The sequence below is a fragment of the Bubalus kerabau genome, chromosome 3 (genome assembly GCF_029407905.1).
Source record: "Bubalus kerabau isolate K-KA32 ecotype Philippines breed swamp buffalo chromosome 3, PCC_UOA_SB_1v2, whole genome shotgun sequence".
NCBI lineage: Eukaryota > Metazoa > Chordata > Mammalia > Artiodactyla > Bovidae > Bubalus > Bubalus kerabau.
In genome coordinates, this window is record NC_073626.1 from 151930784 (window position 1) to 151948696 (window position 17913).

General features: G+C 38.2%; 1 protein-coding gene across 8 annotated transcripts in view; it reads right to left on the reverse strand.

Annotated features, from left to right (window-relative positions):
- KANSL1L (KAT8 regulatory NSL complex subunit 1 like) overlaps window positions 1–17913 on the reverse strand; it is a 126914-nt gene that overhangs the window by 20174 nt on the left and 88827 nt on the right. For all 8 annotated transcript variants that reach the window (XM_055573334.1, XM_055573333.1, XM_055573330.1 and 5 more), the window contains exon 7: window positions 2080–2245. In XM_055573334.1, coding sequence (XP_055429309.1) covers window positions 2080–2245 — 166 coding nt within the window. The remainder of the gene's footprint in view (window positions 1–2079; window positions 2246–17913) is intronic.

Genomic DNA, 17913 nt, shown 5'->3' on the forward strand with positions numbered 1-17913 from the left:
TCAATCACAAAATTAAATCTACTTTTACAAAAATCAAAACATACTGACAAACTAGTTCTCTTCTCTTAAGTAGAGACTTAGGAGAGTTGTTCAATTCACTATGTTTATATTCCACATTCTCACAGCCAAAAGAGAAGCTAAGTAAATAAAATAGATGTGCTTCACATTTATTAACCAAAGCATGTTTTCTTCAATAAAGAATGCAAAAACAATCATCTTAAAAAGCATTCAATAGAGATACCTAAACTTTTTCCTAAGAAATATAAAGAAATATTTTATAAAGTGGTTGATTTATTCAAAGTTTTGCTACTGAAGATATTTTTAAGAGAACTAATTATGAATGCATAAATTAACATAGATCCAGAAAAAGTCTCAATTTTAAACAAAGAAGTAGGTTTCCATCAAAATAATGTATTTTAATAGCAGATCCATACTCAAGTGTGGAAAAATATGCACACAAAAATGGGTTCATAAGTATCATCTTGGAAACTTTCCCATGGGGCAGAGGTAAGATAGCTTTCAATGCTATCACTATACTAAGACCATAAGAAAACTATATAACAAAATGAAAATAAGAATACATATTAAATATACTGCATAAACATTTCAGGATTCTGATACTTCCAATTACCAAAACAAGTTTCTCCAAAGAAACATCACCTATTTATATAGAGTATCACCTACTCTACCACTGTTCTTTAGTTGTTGGAAAACCTGACATAAGTGGGGAAGGTGCTTGTTCTACTCATATACCTTCCTTAGAACCCACCCTGTAACCTGTGAGCTTTTAGTAAAATTTCATAACACTTTATTCCATTTAATAGTTTATATTTCAGTTGTCGAATTGGAATGCAAGTACCTTGAGGGATTTATTTGCATTCATTTTCCTATCATACCTAGTATACAGCAGGTATTCAGATTTTTATTAAATGAACACAAGAAGAAACAGATAACCCTAACTAGTAGGTAAGGAAGCTAACCTTAATTTATTAGATGTAACATTAGTAGGATGAAAGATACTTATGCCAGATCTCAGGTTTTTTCATCAGAAACAAATTTACTAATAAGAAAACAGGAAGTAAAGAGTATGGTTAGGAGTATGGCTCTGCAGAATGACAACTTCAGGTCAAATCCTGTCTCCATCATTTACTAGCTGTGTACTCTTGGATGAGTAATTTAACATCTCTAAGCCTCAATGTTCTTATATGTAAGATAAAGAAGACAACAATCACTCTCATGGGGTTGCTGCAAGAATTAGAGGAAAATGTAATGTGCTTATAGGATCCAGTGGATTCTAAGATCAAATGTTGGCTGTGTTATTATTGTCATAAATATTTTTTCTTTCTTTTATTAAGGTTTCCTCAAAGATACAGTGAAACAGCTCCTACCAGGAGCTTACTTCAATGTATGGTATAGCTAAGAAACCACTGTAATACTGTAAAAACCCAAGTAAGATTCAGGGCAGGAATAGGTACAAGAAATGGTGCTTTACAAAGAAGAGCAGTCCCTGGATGATTAGAACCAAAAGCTGAAAAGGAAATAAAAGCTCATTTGAGATATCTTCCCATAAACAAATGAACTTGAGATAACCAGTGTGAAGAATGTTTTCTTTTTTTACCCTAAATATTTACTTCAGTTTCAATGTACATAAGACTGGAAACATTCAAACAGAAAACAGGAACTGGAGAGAAACTTAAAGCCATATTAGGGACATAGGGATGCAATGCCTCATCTGCTCCATTGTAGATTACTGGTATTTTTGAGGTTCAAAAGTTGAGTACGTCTAAAGATGGACAGTTTTCTTCTCTGAAATTCAATGCTGATTATAGATGGGGGAATACTATATGGTGGGAAAACTCCATGCAAAAAAAAACAAACACACATTAGAAAAAGAACCCTGACTTATTGAGAAACATTTCAATACCATAGCCATATTATCAATAAAATGCTAAAAAATTTAACACTCAAAGGGAGATCAAAAGCTAAGTACTTTGCAAAGTTAGTCAAAATGGTTTCCAAGGAATTAAAAAATCAACTTACAGAACATTAATTCATTAATTAATTTATAAGGAGGTTTACCTGATGGCAATGATAGAACAGAATGGAAAGAAGAATCTAACTCTGATACATGTTCTGTTAACATCTGAGACTTTGAATTGTGTTCACAGCTACTCCAAATTGAAGCTGACTGCAGGCAAGGCATCTGTGTGGTATTAAAAAACCTTGTTTCTTTTGAAGGCAAAGTCTGTAAGGAAAAAAGAATAATAAAGACTTCATTTTTTTTTGAAAACTGATTCAGAGAGAATATAACAGTTATAGTACAGTGTGTGAATGACATCAGCGAGAAGTCCTGGATTACTGAATCACCTTGGAGAGAGCACTTCATGAAAAAGATAAATGAGTTTGAACAACTTTAGGTCAAAAGAAAATGATTACACTTCAGATTAGTGAGAAATGTGACACTGAGCAGGTACTGTGCTAAGAAGAATTGTGCCTCTTGCTGACCCTTGAACACAGGCTTGAACTATGCAGGTCCACTTATATGTGGGTTTTTTTTACTTAATAGGTATTATAGTATTACATGAGCCATGGTTGGCTGAATCCTTGCATGCTGAACCACAAGACAGGGAGGAAGGCCAACTGACTATAAAGTTATACATTGCCTTAGACCTTTTTTTGTTTTGCTGTGTGGGCGTTGATGCCTCTAACCCCACCTTGTTCCAGGGTCAACTGTACTGTTTTCCTCCTTCTAATCTGTTATAACCAATGAGTGAAACTAGAGTCTGCTTTGAATTATAATGCCAGGTAATATCTACACTGGAACAATAGTGAAACACTATGAAGAATATCATATATATACATTAAATAAAACTGAATTTAAAATAAAACATTACTTACATTACCATATGTAAAACAGATAGCCAACGGGAATTTGCTGTATGGCTTGGGAAACTCAACAGGGGCACTGTATCAACCTAGAGGGGTGGATGGGAAGGGAATGGGAGGGAGGTTCAAAAGGGAGGGGATATATGTATACCTATGGCTGATTCATGTTGAGGTTTGACAGAAAACAACAAAATTCTGTAAAGCAATTATCCTTCAATAAAAAAAAGAAAAGATATGTATAAAATATGCAATGTGTTACATGAGTCTCAGTTTAAGGTAAAGTTAAGATTCCAGAAATCTCATGAAAATCATGTTGCTAAATAAAAAAAGTTACACTGCTACATTAAAAATATATAATGTTTAAATGTTGGGTTCTTAAATTATTTTTTTCTGGTTATAAGTAGTTGGGCTTCTCTGGTGGCTTAGACTATAAAGAATCAGTCTGCAATGTGGGAGACCAGGGTTCAATCCCTGGGTCGGGAAGATTCCCTGGAGAAGTGAATGGCAACCCGCTCCAGTATTCTTGCCTGGAGAATCCCATGGACAGAGCAGCCTGGCCGGCAAGAGTCCAGGGGTCACAAAGAATTGGACATGACTGAGCAACTAACAGGGCAGATAAGGATACAACCAATGAAAAAAATCTATAAAACAGAAAAAACATTTTAAAAGTTAATATGAGTTTACTTGTGTTCCTTCTGTCACCTCTTTCCTCCACCTACTATAGTATCATTAGGACTCTTTTTTGAAATGATATTTAAAATGCTCATAACAGAATTTTAGATGCTATTTTAAAAAAAATTACTTTGTAAACTTAAATTAAGTTTGTCAATTTTCTTGAGTTTGAGTTTCCTGGCTAACTGGCATGTTTTCTCTGTGTTTTGACAGAGCAAGGCATAGCCATGCCTGCCATAGCATTTAACTAGATTTCCTTTGGACTGTGAGCTCCTTGAAGGTTGGGACTATAATTTGTTTAATCCTGTATTCCTGGAATCTGACACAATCCCTAACATATGGTTGAAGCTTGAGTGCTGACCAAATGAATTTTATCTCATTTGCTCTTAAAAAAACTTAAGTGAATAGAATTTTCAAATACATGTGTGCCTTAGACTATTCCACTGGGGTAAAAATAGTTCCTGTTAATATATGCTAAAATTTATCGTGTAATGACTTCTGTTTATATTGCATTGGCCAAGACTTAGGTCAGCTAATCATACTCAGCTGCAAAAAGTCTAGGAAATGCAGTCATTATTCTGGGTGGTCAAGCAAATTGATGATTTTGTAAGAAGATATAACATGTGGGACATGATAATAAAGCTGTGAGTTATTTCCAAAATTTATTCTAATGATGCTATCTATCTATGGGAACAGTTGCAATTTCTTACCTTTACAAGATGCATTGGTACTTGTGACTCACTCTAGAATTATTTGTTCTTTTATGATGTAGTTCAAAAAGATATAAGGAACAATTATTTAAAATTACAAAGAAAAAAATGTGATAACCTCTCTTTTTTCCATGTACGGCTAGAACATTATGAATAAAAGGTGATAGAATCTGAATATTTACCATGTAATTAGTTTTCTCTTGCAATTTTTCCAAATCCAGGAAACCCATTAGCCAATTTGAAACTATCCTAATAATTATGGAGACAAGTGAGGGGCATCTAGGAAAAGGCCTTTTTTCCCCTGCAGAGAAAGTGAAGCCCAGGAGGCTGAAAAGGAATGGATGGAGAAATAAGAGAAAAACCTGGAGATTCTTGCCAATAAAAATTCAAATGTCTAGAGGGAGTGATCAACAATACCATATGCTGCATAAGATTCAAGCAAAGTAAAGCCTGAAAACTATCCACTACATGTTTTAATTTTAGTAATGAACCATTTCATATATATAGAAGAGTATATAATTTATAAGGGAGGTATAAAATAACGTTTAAAAAGCACCTCTCTCTACACACTATCCTACTTTTAGAAACAGAACAATGCCAATACCTTTGATGACTTCTCTTCCTGTCCCGCCTCCATGAGCCTGTGATAAAGACTGCTACTTTCCTCCCAATATCTGTGTTGTCTTCCTCCCTGTTCTAAAACTCCTGATTTTCAGTTGGGCACATTTCCCAAGTGTCCTTGCATCTACAAATTACTAAATTCTAGTCAGAACACCATGAAGAGGAGTAATCTGTGCAACCTTTAGAAACTTCCCTTTAGAAGGTAATTTAGCATGCCATTCTTCACCTGTGATGGTGGTCCCTGCCCCGCCCCAGTCTTGTGAGTAAGGGTAATGCTCAAAAGTCAAACAAAAAGTCAGGAGGAGCCCGGTTCCTAGATAGATTTTTCCATTAATCAAACATATTCTCTACGAGTCATGACAGTTTAGATTCTTTCATTCAGTCCTAAAACCTTGAACTATTTTTACTTATAAGGTTCCAAACATGCTGGATAGGCTCTCCAGTTCAACATGAACAGAAATGGCCAAAAGACACATTGTTTTGTCCCTTATTATACAGTAAATCTTCTAAAAATTTTTCATAATTAAAAATTACAAGGATTAAGAATGATTGCAGATTTTTTTCTGTATACACTTTATCAGAATATATGCCTTCTCTGCCAAAGTATTTTTTTTAACTATGTTAATGTTGAACTTAATCACATACTTTTTATCAATCTATTGAAATGATTACTTGGCTTTTCTTAATGTGGGTTACTACATTAACAAATTTATAAATGTCAAAGCAACTTTCAATTTTTCTTGGGGAATCTTGCTAGAGATTTAACAATTTCTTTGCAAAGAACCAGAAACTGGATTTATTTTCTATATTGCATATGGAAATTTTTGCATATGTATATTTGTTCTTATGTTTCACTGAATCTGGTTTATTAGGATTGATAAAATATTTTGTCATGTTTTTCCCCTCAATTAACTTAAACTTATACATTCTTCTCTTTTAGTGGTTTTCCTAGAGATTACAATGCATACGTAACTTATGGCTTTTAGAGTATAAAACAAATTATTCCTTTTAGCACTTCCCTGAAAACAGTGGAACATTAGAACACTTTTAAACTCCATTCACTCTCTTCTTTGTTACTGTTGTAATGCATTTCAAGTCCATATATAGTTAAAACACTACATTATACTACCATTATTTTTATTGTCAACATTTATATTACCCATATATTTATTCTTTCCATTGTTCTTCACTTCTTTCTACAATTCTGTTTCCATATAGGATCATGTTCCTTCTCCTGTTGTCTTTATTAGTGTAGATTTGCTATCAACAAATTCCCTCCATTTTTATTTATTTGAAACTTTTGTATATCATCATTTTTAAGGATATTTTTATGGATATAGAATACCAGATTAACTTTTTTTCTTGCAGCACTTTAAGTATATTCACCTTTTCATCTGGTTTCCATTATTTCTACTTAGTGTGCATGCATGCTAAGTCACTTCAGTTCTGTCAGACTCTGCAACCTATGGACTGTAGCCCTCCAGGCTCCTGTGATCATGGGATTCTCCAGGCAAGAATACTGGAGTGGCTTGCCATTTCCTCCTCCAGGGAATCTGCCCAACCCAGGGAGAGAACTGCATCTCCTATAGCTCCTGCACTGGCAGACAGGTTCTTTACCACTAGTGCCACCTGGGAAGCTCCTTCTACCTAGTAGTTAGGTCTTATTGTTGACCTCATTTGAAGGTAATATATCTTTTTTACCCTACTTTTAATATTTTTCTGTGTCCTCACTTTTTAGCAGGCCTCCTATGTCTTGATATAATTTCTATGTATTTGTTATTTTTGAGTTTCAGAGAATTTGTATCCATCAGTTGATGTCCTGCTTTAGTTTCGGAAATACTATTATTATCTGTTCAAATGTTGCTGCTGCTGCTAAGTCACTTCAGTCATGTGCGACTCTGGGCAACCCCATAGATGGCAGCCCACCAGGCTCCCCCATCCCTGGGATTCTCCAGGCAAGAACACTGGAGTGGGCTGCCATTTCCTTCTCCCTGTTCAAATGTTACTTACCCCCTATTTTCTTTCCTTTCTTCTAGAGTCCAATACGGAGAAGGCAATGGCACCCCACTCCAGTACTCTTGCCTGGAAAATCCCATGGATGGAGGAGCCTGGAAAGCTGCACTCCATGGGGTAGCTGAGGGTCAGACATGACTGAGCGACTTCACTTTCACTTTTCACTTTCACGCATTGGAGAAGGAAATGGCAACCCACTCCAGCGTTCTTGCCTGGAGAATCCCAGGGACGGGGCATCCTGGTGGGCTGCCGTCTATGGGGTCGCAGAGAGTTGGACACGACTGAAGTGACTCAGCAGCAGCAGCAGAGTCCAATAACATATATGGTTAATTTTTTTCACTAATTCACAGTTCTCTAATTCTGTTTGTGTATGTTATTTTTCTATTTTTATCTCTGTGCTTCTATTTGAGTATTTTATCTTAATAAGTCTTTTGGTTCATTAACTATATCTTATACTCCCCTGGTGGCTCAGACGGTAAAGCATCTGCCTACAATGTGGGAGACCTGGGTTTGATCCCCAGGTCGGAAAGATCTCCTGGAGAAGGAAATGGCAACCCACTCCAGTATTCTCACCTGGAAAATCCCATGGACAGAGGAGCCTCTTAGGTTGTAATCCATGGGGTCTCAAAGAGTCGGACACGATTGAGCGACTTCACTTTAGTCACTTTCACTTTATATTCCATTATGGCTTCCCTGGTAGCTCAGCTGGTAAAGCATCCACCTGAAATGCAGGAGACCTCAGTTCTATTCCAGGGACAGGAAGATCCCCTGAAGAAGGGATAGGCTACCCACTTCAGTATTCTTGGGCTTCCCTGGTGACTCAGCTGGTAAAGAATCCATTTGCAATGTGGGAGACCTGGGTTTGATCCCTGGGTTAGGAAGATCCCCTGGAAGAGGGCATGGCAACCCACTCCAGTATTCATGCCTGGAGAATGCCATGGACAGAGACTGGAGGGCTAGAGTCCATGGGGTCACAAAAAGACACGACTGAGTGACTAAGCACAGCACAGCATGCTCTTAACCGATAAGCATAATATATGCTCCATTACTATCTATATCTTAGTAATCTAATTTGTCTGTTTTTCTCTCTTGAAGGCTAGTCATCTGGTCCTATCCTTTGGGATGCCTAGTAATTTTTGATTGAATGCCAGACAGTATATTTTTAAAAATCACAAAGGCTCCAAATGATGTAATCTTTCTCCATAGAGGATTCCCTTTCCCCACTGCTAAGCAGACAAACTGCGGGTTTCTCTCTTTAATCTACATGGGGAGTGCGCTCAGTTAACTATGGGTTGCTGCCCTCATATGGTTTTCTATCTCTAATTTGTTCTTGGCCCTTCAAGATTTTCAGTTAAGTGTTTGCTGTATTTTACAGACCTTTTCCCAATCAGTCAGACCTTAAGAAAAAAATCTTAAGAGTAAACTGAGAGTGCCACCCTTCTTTGAAGGGGTTTTGTCACTGATGATTTTTTTTAAGCCTACTATTCTCTGCAGCCTGAGTATTTAGCCAGTGTTATGAGGAAAACGTAAGCATAATATATGCTCCATATATATGCAAGAGTGAACGTCGACATTCTAGGAATCAGCAAACTAAAATGGACTGGAATGGGTGAATTTAACTCAGATGACCATTATATCTACTACTGCGGGCAGGAATCCCTTAGAAGAAATGGAGTAGCCTTCATGGTCAACAAAAGAGTCTGAAAAGCCATATTTTGATGCATCCCCAAAACAACAGTATGATCTCTGTTCGTTTCCAAGGCAAACCATTCAGTATCACAGTAATCCAAGTCTATACCCCAACCGGTAACGCTGAAGAAGCTGAAGTTGAACGGTTCTATGAAGACCTACAAGACCTTTTAGAACTAACACCCAAAAAAGATGTCCTTTTCATTATAGGGGACCGGAATACAAAAGTAGAAAGTCAAGAAACACCTGGAGTAACAGACAAATTTGGCCTTGGAATATGAAATGAAGCAGGGCAAAGGCTAACAGAGTTTTGCCAAGAGAATGCACTGGTCATAGCAAACACCCTCTTCCAACAACATAAGAGAAGACTCTAAACATGGACATCACCAGATGATCAACACTGAAATGAGATTGATTATATTCTTTGCAGCCAAAGATGGAGAAGCTTTATACAGTCAGCAAAAGCAAGACCAGGAGCTGACTGTGGCTCAGATCATGAACTCCTTATTGCCAAATTCAGACTTAAATTGAAGAAAGTAGGGAAAACCACTAGACCATTCAGGTATGACCTAAATCAAATCCCTTATGATTATACAGTGGAAATGAGAAATAGATTTAAGGGACTAGATCTGATAGATAGAGTGCCTGATGAACTATGGACGGAGGTTCACGACATTGTACAGGAGACAGGGATCAAGACCATCCTCGTGGAAAAGAAATGCAAAAAAGCAAAATGGCTGTCTGGAGAGGCCTTACAAATAGCTATGAAAAGAAGAGAAGTGAAAAGCAAAGGAGAAAGGGAAAGATATAAGCATCTGAATGCAGAGTTCCAAAGAATAGCAAGGAGAGATAAGAAAGCCTTCCTCAGCAATCAATGCAAAGAAATAGAGGAAAGCAACAGAATGGGAAAGACTAGAGATCTCTTCAAGAAAATTAGAGATACCAAGGGAACATTTCATGCAAAGATGGGCTCGATAAAAGACAGAAATGGTATGGACTAACAGAAGCAGATGATATGAAAAAGAGGTGGCAAGAATACACAGAAGAACTGTACAAAAAAGATCTTTATGACCAAGATAATCATGATGTGATCACTCACCTAGAGCCATACATCCTGGAATGTGAAGTCAAGTGGGCCTTAGGAAGCATCACTATGAACAAAGCTAGTGGAGGTGATGGAATTCCAGTGGAGCTATTTCAAATCTTGAAAGATGATGCTGTGAAAGTGCTGCACTCAATATGCCAGCACATTTGGAAAAATCAGCAGTGACCACAGGACTGGAAAAGGTCAGTTTTGATTCCAATCCCAAAGAAAGGCAATGCCAGAGAATGCTCAAACTACCGCACAATTGCACTCATCTCACACGCTAGTAAAGTAATGCTCAAAATTCTCCAAGCCAGGCTTCAGCAATATGTGAACTGTGAACTTCCTGATGTTCAAGCTGGTTTTAGAAAAGGCAGAAGAACCAGAGATCAAATTGCCAACATCCACTGGATCATGGAAAAAGGAAGAGAGTTCCAGAAAAATATCTTCTGCTTTATTGACTATGCCAAAGCCTTTGACTGTGTGGATCACAGTAAACTGGAAAATTCTGAAAGAGATGGTAATACTAGACCACTTGACCTGCCTCTTGAGAAACCTATATGCAGGTCAGGAAGCAACAGTTAGAACTGGACATAGAACAACAGACTGGTTCCAAATAGGAAAAGGAGTACGTCAAGGCTGTATATTGTCACCCTGCTTATTTAACTTAAATGCAGAGTACATCATGAGAAACACTGGGCTGGAAGAAGCACAAGCTAGAATCAAGATTGCGGGGAGAAATATCAATAACCTCAGATATGCAGATGACACCACCCTTATGGCAGAAAGTGAAGAGGAACTCAAAAGCCTCTGATGAAAGTGAAAGAGGAGAGTGAAAAAGTTGGCTTAAAGTTCAACGTTCAGAAAATGAAGATCATAGCATCTGGTCCCATCACGTCATGGCAAATAGATGGGGAAACAGTGGAAACAGTGTCAGACTTTATGTTTTTGGGCTCCAAAATCACTGCAGATGGTGACTGCAGCCATGAAATTAAAAGATGCTTACTCCTGGGGAGGAAAGTTATGACCAACCTAGATAGCATATTGAAAAGCAGAGACATAACTTTGCCAACAAAGGTCCGTCTAGTCAAGGCTATGGTTTTTCCAGTGGTCATGTATGAATGTGAGAGTTAGACTGTGAAGAAAGCTGAGCGCTAAAGAATTGATGCTTTTGAACTGTGGTGTTGGAGAAGACTCTTGAGAGTCTCTTGGACTGCAAGGAGATCCAACCAGTCCATTCTAAAGGAGATCAGTCCTGGGTGTTCTTTGGAAGGAATGATGCTCAAGCTGAAACTCCAGTACTTTGGCCACCTCATGCGAAGAGCTGACTCACTGGAAAAGACTCTGATGCTGGGAGGGATTGGGGGCAGGAGGAGAAGGGGATGAAAGAGGAAGAGATGGCTGGATGGCCTCACCGATTTGATGGACATGAGATTGGGTGAACTCCGGGAGTTGGTGATGGACAGGGAGGCCTGGCGTGCTGCGATTCATGGGGTCTCAAAGTGTCTGTCAGACACGACTGACTGACTGAACTGAACTGAACTGAACTGATGAGGAAAACATTGGTCAAAAATGTTCTGAAGTGAAAACTGGCCGTGTGTTTCAGGCCTCAAAAAAGAGCCCAACAGCGTCCCCTATAACCATCATCTACTAGCAACTGCACCAAATTTGAAAATTTCTGTCAAAGCTTCAGGACAAAATGGTTGCAGAAGCCAGCTATCCTAGGTGTTTCCCTCTGTGAACACATATGCTGAATCTTCTCCTCTAACCTATATATTTTTTCATTTATTTTCATATCTTCCAATTCTTCCCCCCCCCTCAGTTTTCTCGTATAAAATCGGGCATGAGAGAAGAAATATGTATAAGGTATTCATAAGTTGAAATAGTGTCTGGCACATATAATTGCTTGATAACTATTAGCTATTATTATTTGACATTCTTATTAGATATTAGTGTTGCAAAAGGGACAAAATCAAGGAAAAATGCATACTAAATTATGCTTTTTATGAATTTTGCCCATCAAAGGGATCATAACCTCTACAAATGATGATTCTAAATAATTATCCCAATCCTTTTACCTCTATTTCTTTTATCTTGTTGCTCTGATAGAACAAGTAGTGTAACAATTGCCTATAAAAATGTGGAGGATAAAAATGGTACATAATGAATTCATAGATCTGGCTAAGGAGGTTTCTAGGCAGAATATTCAAGTGCCAATTGTTCACTTAACTGCCTATGATTAAGTATGGATGGAGTAATGAGCTCAGGTACAAAAGGAGCTAAGTTTTCAAGCAAAATTTAAAGAAAATACAGAACTAAGACTTGATGGGTTCAAAAATAAGACTGTTTCTCATTTACAGCCACTCCAGACAGCAAAAGTTTCACACAGTAAGAAATGACATCAGTACAAAGGTCAAATCCAGAGAGCTGCCAGTAAAACTGTGGCCTCAAAGTCAGGATCTCAGAGATGAGACTGGAAAACCAAGACCTTAGAAAGGTTTGAGACATGTTCACAGATCCTCGCATGTGGACAAGAGGGCTCTTAAGAATCTTAAAGGTGCGCCTTGTGCTACACAAAAAATGCCATTAAGTATCTTCAGGGTATTGTCCCACAGCAGCCTCACCCGAAGTCCAAAACCCAATAAGGGCGTGTGTTGAAGAGGTATACAGATATGATATTTCTATAATGGAGTTTATTTCAATGTGATACATAGGAACACCATGAAGTTTTAGACTTGAACTTGTACTAGGACAGAAGCAGCTCAAAATGACAAGACCTCTGGGCCTTCAGTCTTTTACAGAGAGGAAGCATGCTGAGAAAACCACTCCATATTTTAAAAGGTGCTTCTTTTTATGGAAAAGAAAAGATTACATCAGAGGATGTAGCCAGGAGTTGCTAGGGCAGAACTAATAGCTAAGAAAGAACCATTTCCAGAGGAACAGGCCCACGTTAACAAACCTGCAACATGCAGTAACTGTGTATTTCAGAACTGCTATATTCTTCCCATTCCCCCTATCTGAGCAGTATTTCTTCTGATTATCCCTGTCTCACTATTATATGTTGAGTATAAATCAAATAACTAATAACATTAGTTCACAAATCTTTCCATCCAGAGAAACCACACATGAGGAGCTAAACCTAAAGAAAAACACTTGGGGAGCCATACATAAAAAGTCTCAGTGCAGGTACCTGGACATGATTTAAGAGGATGATTTTAAGTTTTTAAGCCTGAACCTAATGAGGTAATGAGATGAGAAATTAGAGGTCTTCAGGGGAAAATAAGTATTGGGGCTGAAACTCCAATACTCTGGCCATCTGATGCGAAGAACTGACTCATTTGAAAAGACCCTGATGCTGGGAAAGATTGAAGGTGAGAGGAGAAGGGGACGACAGAGGATGAGATGGTTGGATGGCATCACCGACTCGATGGACATGAGTTTGAGTAAACTCCGGGAGTTGGTGATGGACAGGGAGGCCTGGTGTGCTGAAGTCCATGGGGTCTCAGAGTCGGACACGACTGAGCAACTGAACTGAACTGAACTGAACTGACGGGAAAAGATTAAGTCTTTTTTACATATGAGAGATGTCAGTAATTGGGAATCAGAGATGGTGAATGGTAGTCCCTACTGATGGCTCCTAGTATTCTTGCCCTTGAATAGTTTCTCCCACATTAAATCCTACACAGATTCCCTTTAACCAATAAAACCGCACTAATTCCACACCTAAGTCTTAAAAAGCACTGACAGCTTTCATATTTGCATTTTTGAGAATCTGGATCACCAGGTAAAACTACTGTGCTCAAGAAAAATCTGGTGGAGAAGCTCCATGGAAAGGCTCTGAGATTACATAAAGAGAGAATGAAACCCAAGTATTCTAGCCCATTCAAAACCCTAGATGACTCCAGCCCCAGCTGCCATCTCACTGTAACTATATGAGACCCCTTAGACAAGACTGAAAGAAGAACCACTCAGGTAATTTACAGAATCATGAGGTTATAAATTGTTTTTAAACCACTAAATTTGGGGATTGTTTATTATGTAAAAAGAGATGACCAAAATAAGGATGGGCTAACTCTGTGTAGCATGAACCCATATATACTTCTATAGTGAAGAAGATGCGTATCATGATCAATCTTTGCACACATATACATGTAGCATCCACTATCACCATGACTGAGATACGCAAAAGTTCCATCAACCCAGAAATCTTGGCTGTACCCTTTCCTGGTCAAGGACTTTTCAGTGCAAGTCCTACCGCTTGCACTGAAGTGACCACAACTGTAAGGTCTATCACTGCTAACTTTTATCTATGTTTAATATACAGTATGTGCTCTTTTCTTTCAGCCAACATAATTCTGGGAAACACATCTACACTATTGAAAAGCAGTCTATCCTTTTTATGGATATGCCACAATTCTGCCGATAGATATTTAGATTGCTCTAGTTTCAGACTTTAATAAGTAAAGCTATTACAATGTGTGCTAAGTTGCTTCAGTTGTGCCCGACTCTTTGCAACCCTATGGACTGTAGCCCAACAGGCTTCTCTGTCCACGGGATTTTCCAGGCAAGAATACTGAAATGGGTTGCCATTTCCTTCTCCAGGGGATCTTCCCAACCCAGGGATCAAACTTGTGCCTCTTACGTCTCCTGCATTGGTAGGCGGGTTCTTTACCACTAGCGCTACCTGGGTGGGAAGCTATTACAATAATTCTTATATATGTCTTTTTGTGTATAAATGTATTCATTTCTCCTGGGAAAGTTCCTAAGAGTAGAACTGCTGAATTATAAGGATAGATGTATGCAGTGTATTTCACTGTGGTTTTAACTGCATTCCTTTGATGAGTAATAATTTTAAACACATTTTTATATACTTGTCCATTTGGATATCCCTCCTCTATGAAAGATCTGTTCAATCTTCTGTTTTTTTATTTAAAAGAAGTTCTTACTGTGGCAAAATACACATAAAAGTTTACTATTTTAACCATTTTAAAGTTTACAACTCTGGGTTATGCCTATTTTTAACTGGATTGCTATTTTCTTATTTTTTAGGAATAAATTTAATTATTAATGACTTCCCTTGTGGCTCAAACAGTAAAGAATCTGCCTGCAATGCTGGAGACCTGGGTTCAATCCCTGGGTCGGGAAAATCCAATGGAGAAGGGCATGGCAACCCATTCCAATATTCTTGCCTGGAGAATCCCATGGACTGAGGAGTCTGGCGGGCTATAGTCTGTGGGGTCACAAAGAGTCAGATACGACTAAGCAACTAACACCTTCACTTTCACAATTATTAATATATTCAGGATACAACATTTTTGTTGGCTATATACATAGGGAGAGAGGGAGACATACAAATATAAACATATAGCAAGTGTCTTAACTCAGTGTATGCTTTATTCATCTTTTTGATGCTGTCTTTAATGGAAATAGGTTCATAATTTTAACAAAGTCCAAATTAACAATTTTCCTTTTATGATTAGTATTGTTTATATCCTGTTTAAGAAGTTGACTATCCCCAAAGACATGAAGATATTATTTTCTTCTAGTTTTATTGTTCTCCTTTCACATTTAGGTCTATGATTTACCTTCTTTTTTTCAGAAGGTTAGTACATGTTTGTTACTCAGTAGCTATATCTTGCATTGCCTGACTGTAAAATTTTGAGGGTCTAAAAACTTTCATTTTGTGCAGTTTCTGACCCTTTCAATCTAAGCCAGTAATTTCTGTTAATATAACATTCTCAAAAACCTAGTGGGTCTCCCCTGTATGTCAAGATGACCCCTGTCATTAGACAAGAGGGTTTTCCCTAGATCTTATCTGAATAATGCCATCTCTATTTCCTGAGTTCAGTTCAGTTGCTTAGTCATGTCCAACTCTTTGCGACTCCATGGACTGCAGCACACCAGGCCTCCCTGTCCATCACCAACTCCCAGAGTTTACTCAAACTTAGGTCCATAGAGTCGGTGATGCCATCCAAGATGATGCCATCTCATCCTCTGTCATCCCCTTGTCCCACCTTCAATCTTTCCCAGCATCAGGGTCTTTTCAAATGAGTCAGTTCTTTGCATCAGGCGGCCAAAGTATTGGAGTTTCAGCTTCAGCATCATTCCTTCTAATGAATATTCAGGACTGATTTCCTTTAGGATGGACTGGTTGGATCTCTTGCAGTCCAAGGGACTCACAAGGGTCTTCTCCAACACCACAGTTTAAAAGCATCAATTCTTCAGCACTCAGCTTTTTTTATAGTCCAACTCTCACATCCATTCATAACTACTGGAAAAACCATAGCCTTGACTAGACAGACCTTTGTTGGCAAAGTCATGTCTCTGCTTTTTAATATGCTGTCTAGGTTGGTCATAACTTTTCTTCCAAAGAGCAAGTGTCTTTTAATTTCATGGCTGCAGTCACCATCTGCAGTGATTTTGGAGCCCAAGAAAATAAGATCAGTCACTGTTTCTACTGTTTTCCCATCTATTTGTCATGAAGTGATGGGACTGGATGCCATGATCTTAGTTTTCTGAATGTTGAACTTTAAGCCAACTTTTTCACTCTCCTCTTTCACTTTCATCAAGAGGCTTTTTAGTTCTTCTTTGCTTTCTGCCATAAGAGTGGTGTCATCTGCATATCTGAGGTTATTGATATTTCTCCTGGCAATCTTGACTCCAGCTTGTGCTTCATCCAGCCCAGTGTTTCTCATGATGTACTGTGCATATAAGTTAAATAAGCAGGGTGACAATATACAGCCTTGACATACTCCTTTTCCTATTTGGAACCAGTCTGTTGTTCCATGTCCAGTTCTAACTGTTCCATGTCCAGGTCTAACCTGCATACAGATTTCTCAAGATTTCTCTATTTCTTGGATTCAGCTAAATTGGATCCCAGTGTCATATGCATAATCTCTCTAGCAAAAAATTGTCCAGCCACATCCTTGGATTCTCTCCAGAGCATGCTATATAATTTTTTGCAGAAGCACGAGAATTTCCCAAATTATCAAATTCTGGTTTCTTTTTGCTTAACAGTTTCTTCCTCAATTTATCTATATCCTCTGATACATGCTAAGTCAACTTCAGCCATGTCTGACTCTTTGAGACCCTATGCACTGCAGTCCTCCAGACTCCTCTGTCCATGGAATTCTCCAGGCAAGAATACTGGAACAGGCTGCCCTCCTCCAGGGGATCTTTCTGATGGAGGGATTGAACCAGCATCTCTTACATCTCCTGCATTGTCAGGCAGGTTCTTTACCACTAGCACCACCTGAGAATCCCATATCCTCTGATATTTTAACTGTAAACAATAAGTAGAAACCAGACTGCAAATTCCACACTTTGCTTGATAATTTGCTTAGCTCAATATCCAAGAATTCAATGGTTACAAGTTCTGATTTCCATTCAGCAGTAGAGTATTACTCAACCAACTTTTCTACCATTTTATAACAAGGATCACTTTCCTTCCAGTTTCTAGTAACATTTCCTGATGTTACCAGAAATCTTACCAGAATCACCTTTAACATTCATATTTCTTTCTAGTAACATTCTGCTCATGACAATACATCTATTCTCTAAGATGACAGCACCTTTGTCTTCTATCCTCTTCACTTCCTTTTGAGTTTTCATCTGAATCTAGACTTTATTATCACACACCTCAAAATTCTTCCAACCTGGATCCAATTACCCAATCCCAAAGTCACACCCACAACTTTATGTATCTATTAAAGCAGTATTGTACTTCTAGGAACCAAACTCTGTATCCGTTTCCTAGGGCTGTCATAACAAACTGCCATAAATTAGGCTGCTTAAAATCACAGAAATTAATTTTCTCACAGTTCTGGAGGCCTAAAGTCCAAAACTGAGGTTTTATCAGTGCTGAGCTTCCTTTGAAGGCTGTAGGGAAGAACTGTTCCTTGCATCTATCAGCTTCTGGTGGCTCCTGATGTTCCCTATTCCCTAGCTCTAATCTCTGCTTCTGTCCTCACAAATGCTTCTTTTCTGTATCTCTGTGCCTCCAACCTCTCTCTCCCTTCTCTTATAAGCATACCAGTCACATGATTTAGGACCCATCCTAACCCCCAAATGATCTTATTTCAAGATCTTCAACTTAATTATATATACAAAGACTCTATTTCCAAATAAGGTCACTGTAATAGTTTGCTAGCTTTATCATAACAAAGTACCATAATTGAGTGGTTTAAACAACAGAAATTTACTGTTTCATAGTTTGGAGGCTAAAAGTCAGATCAGTGT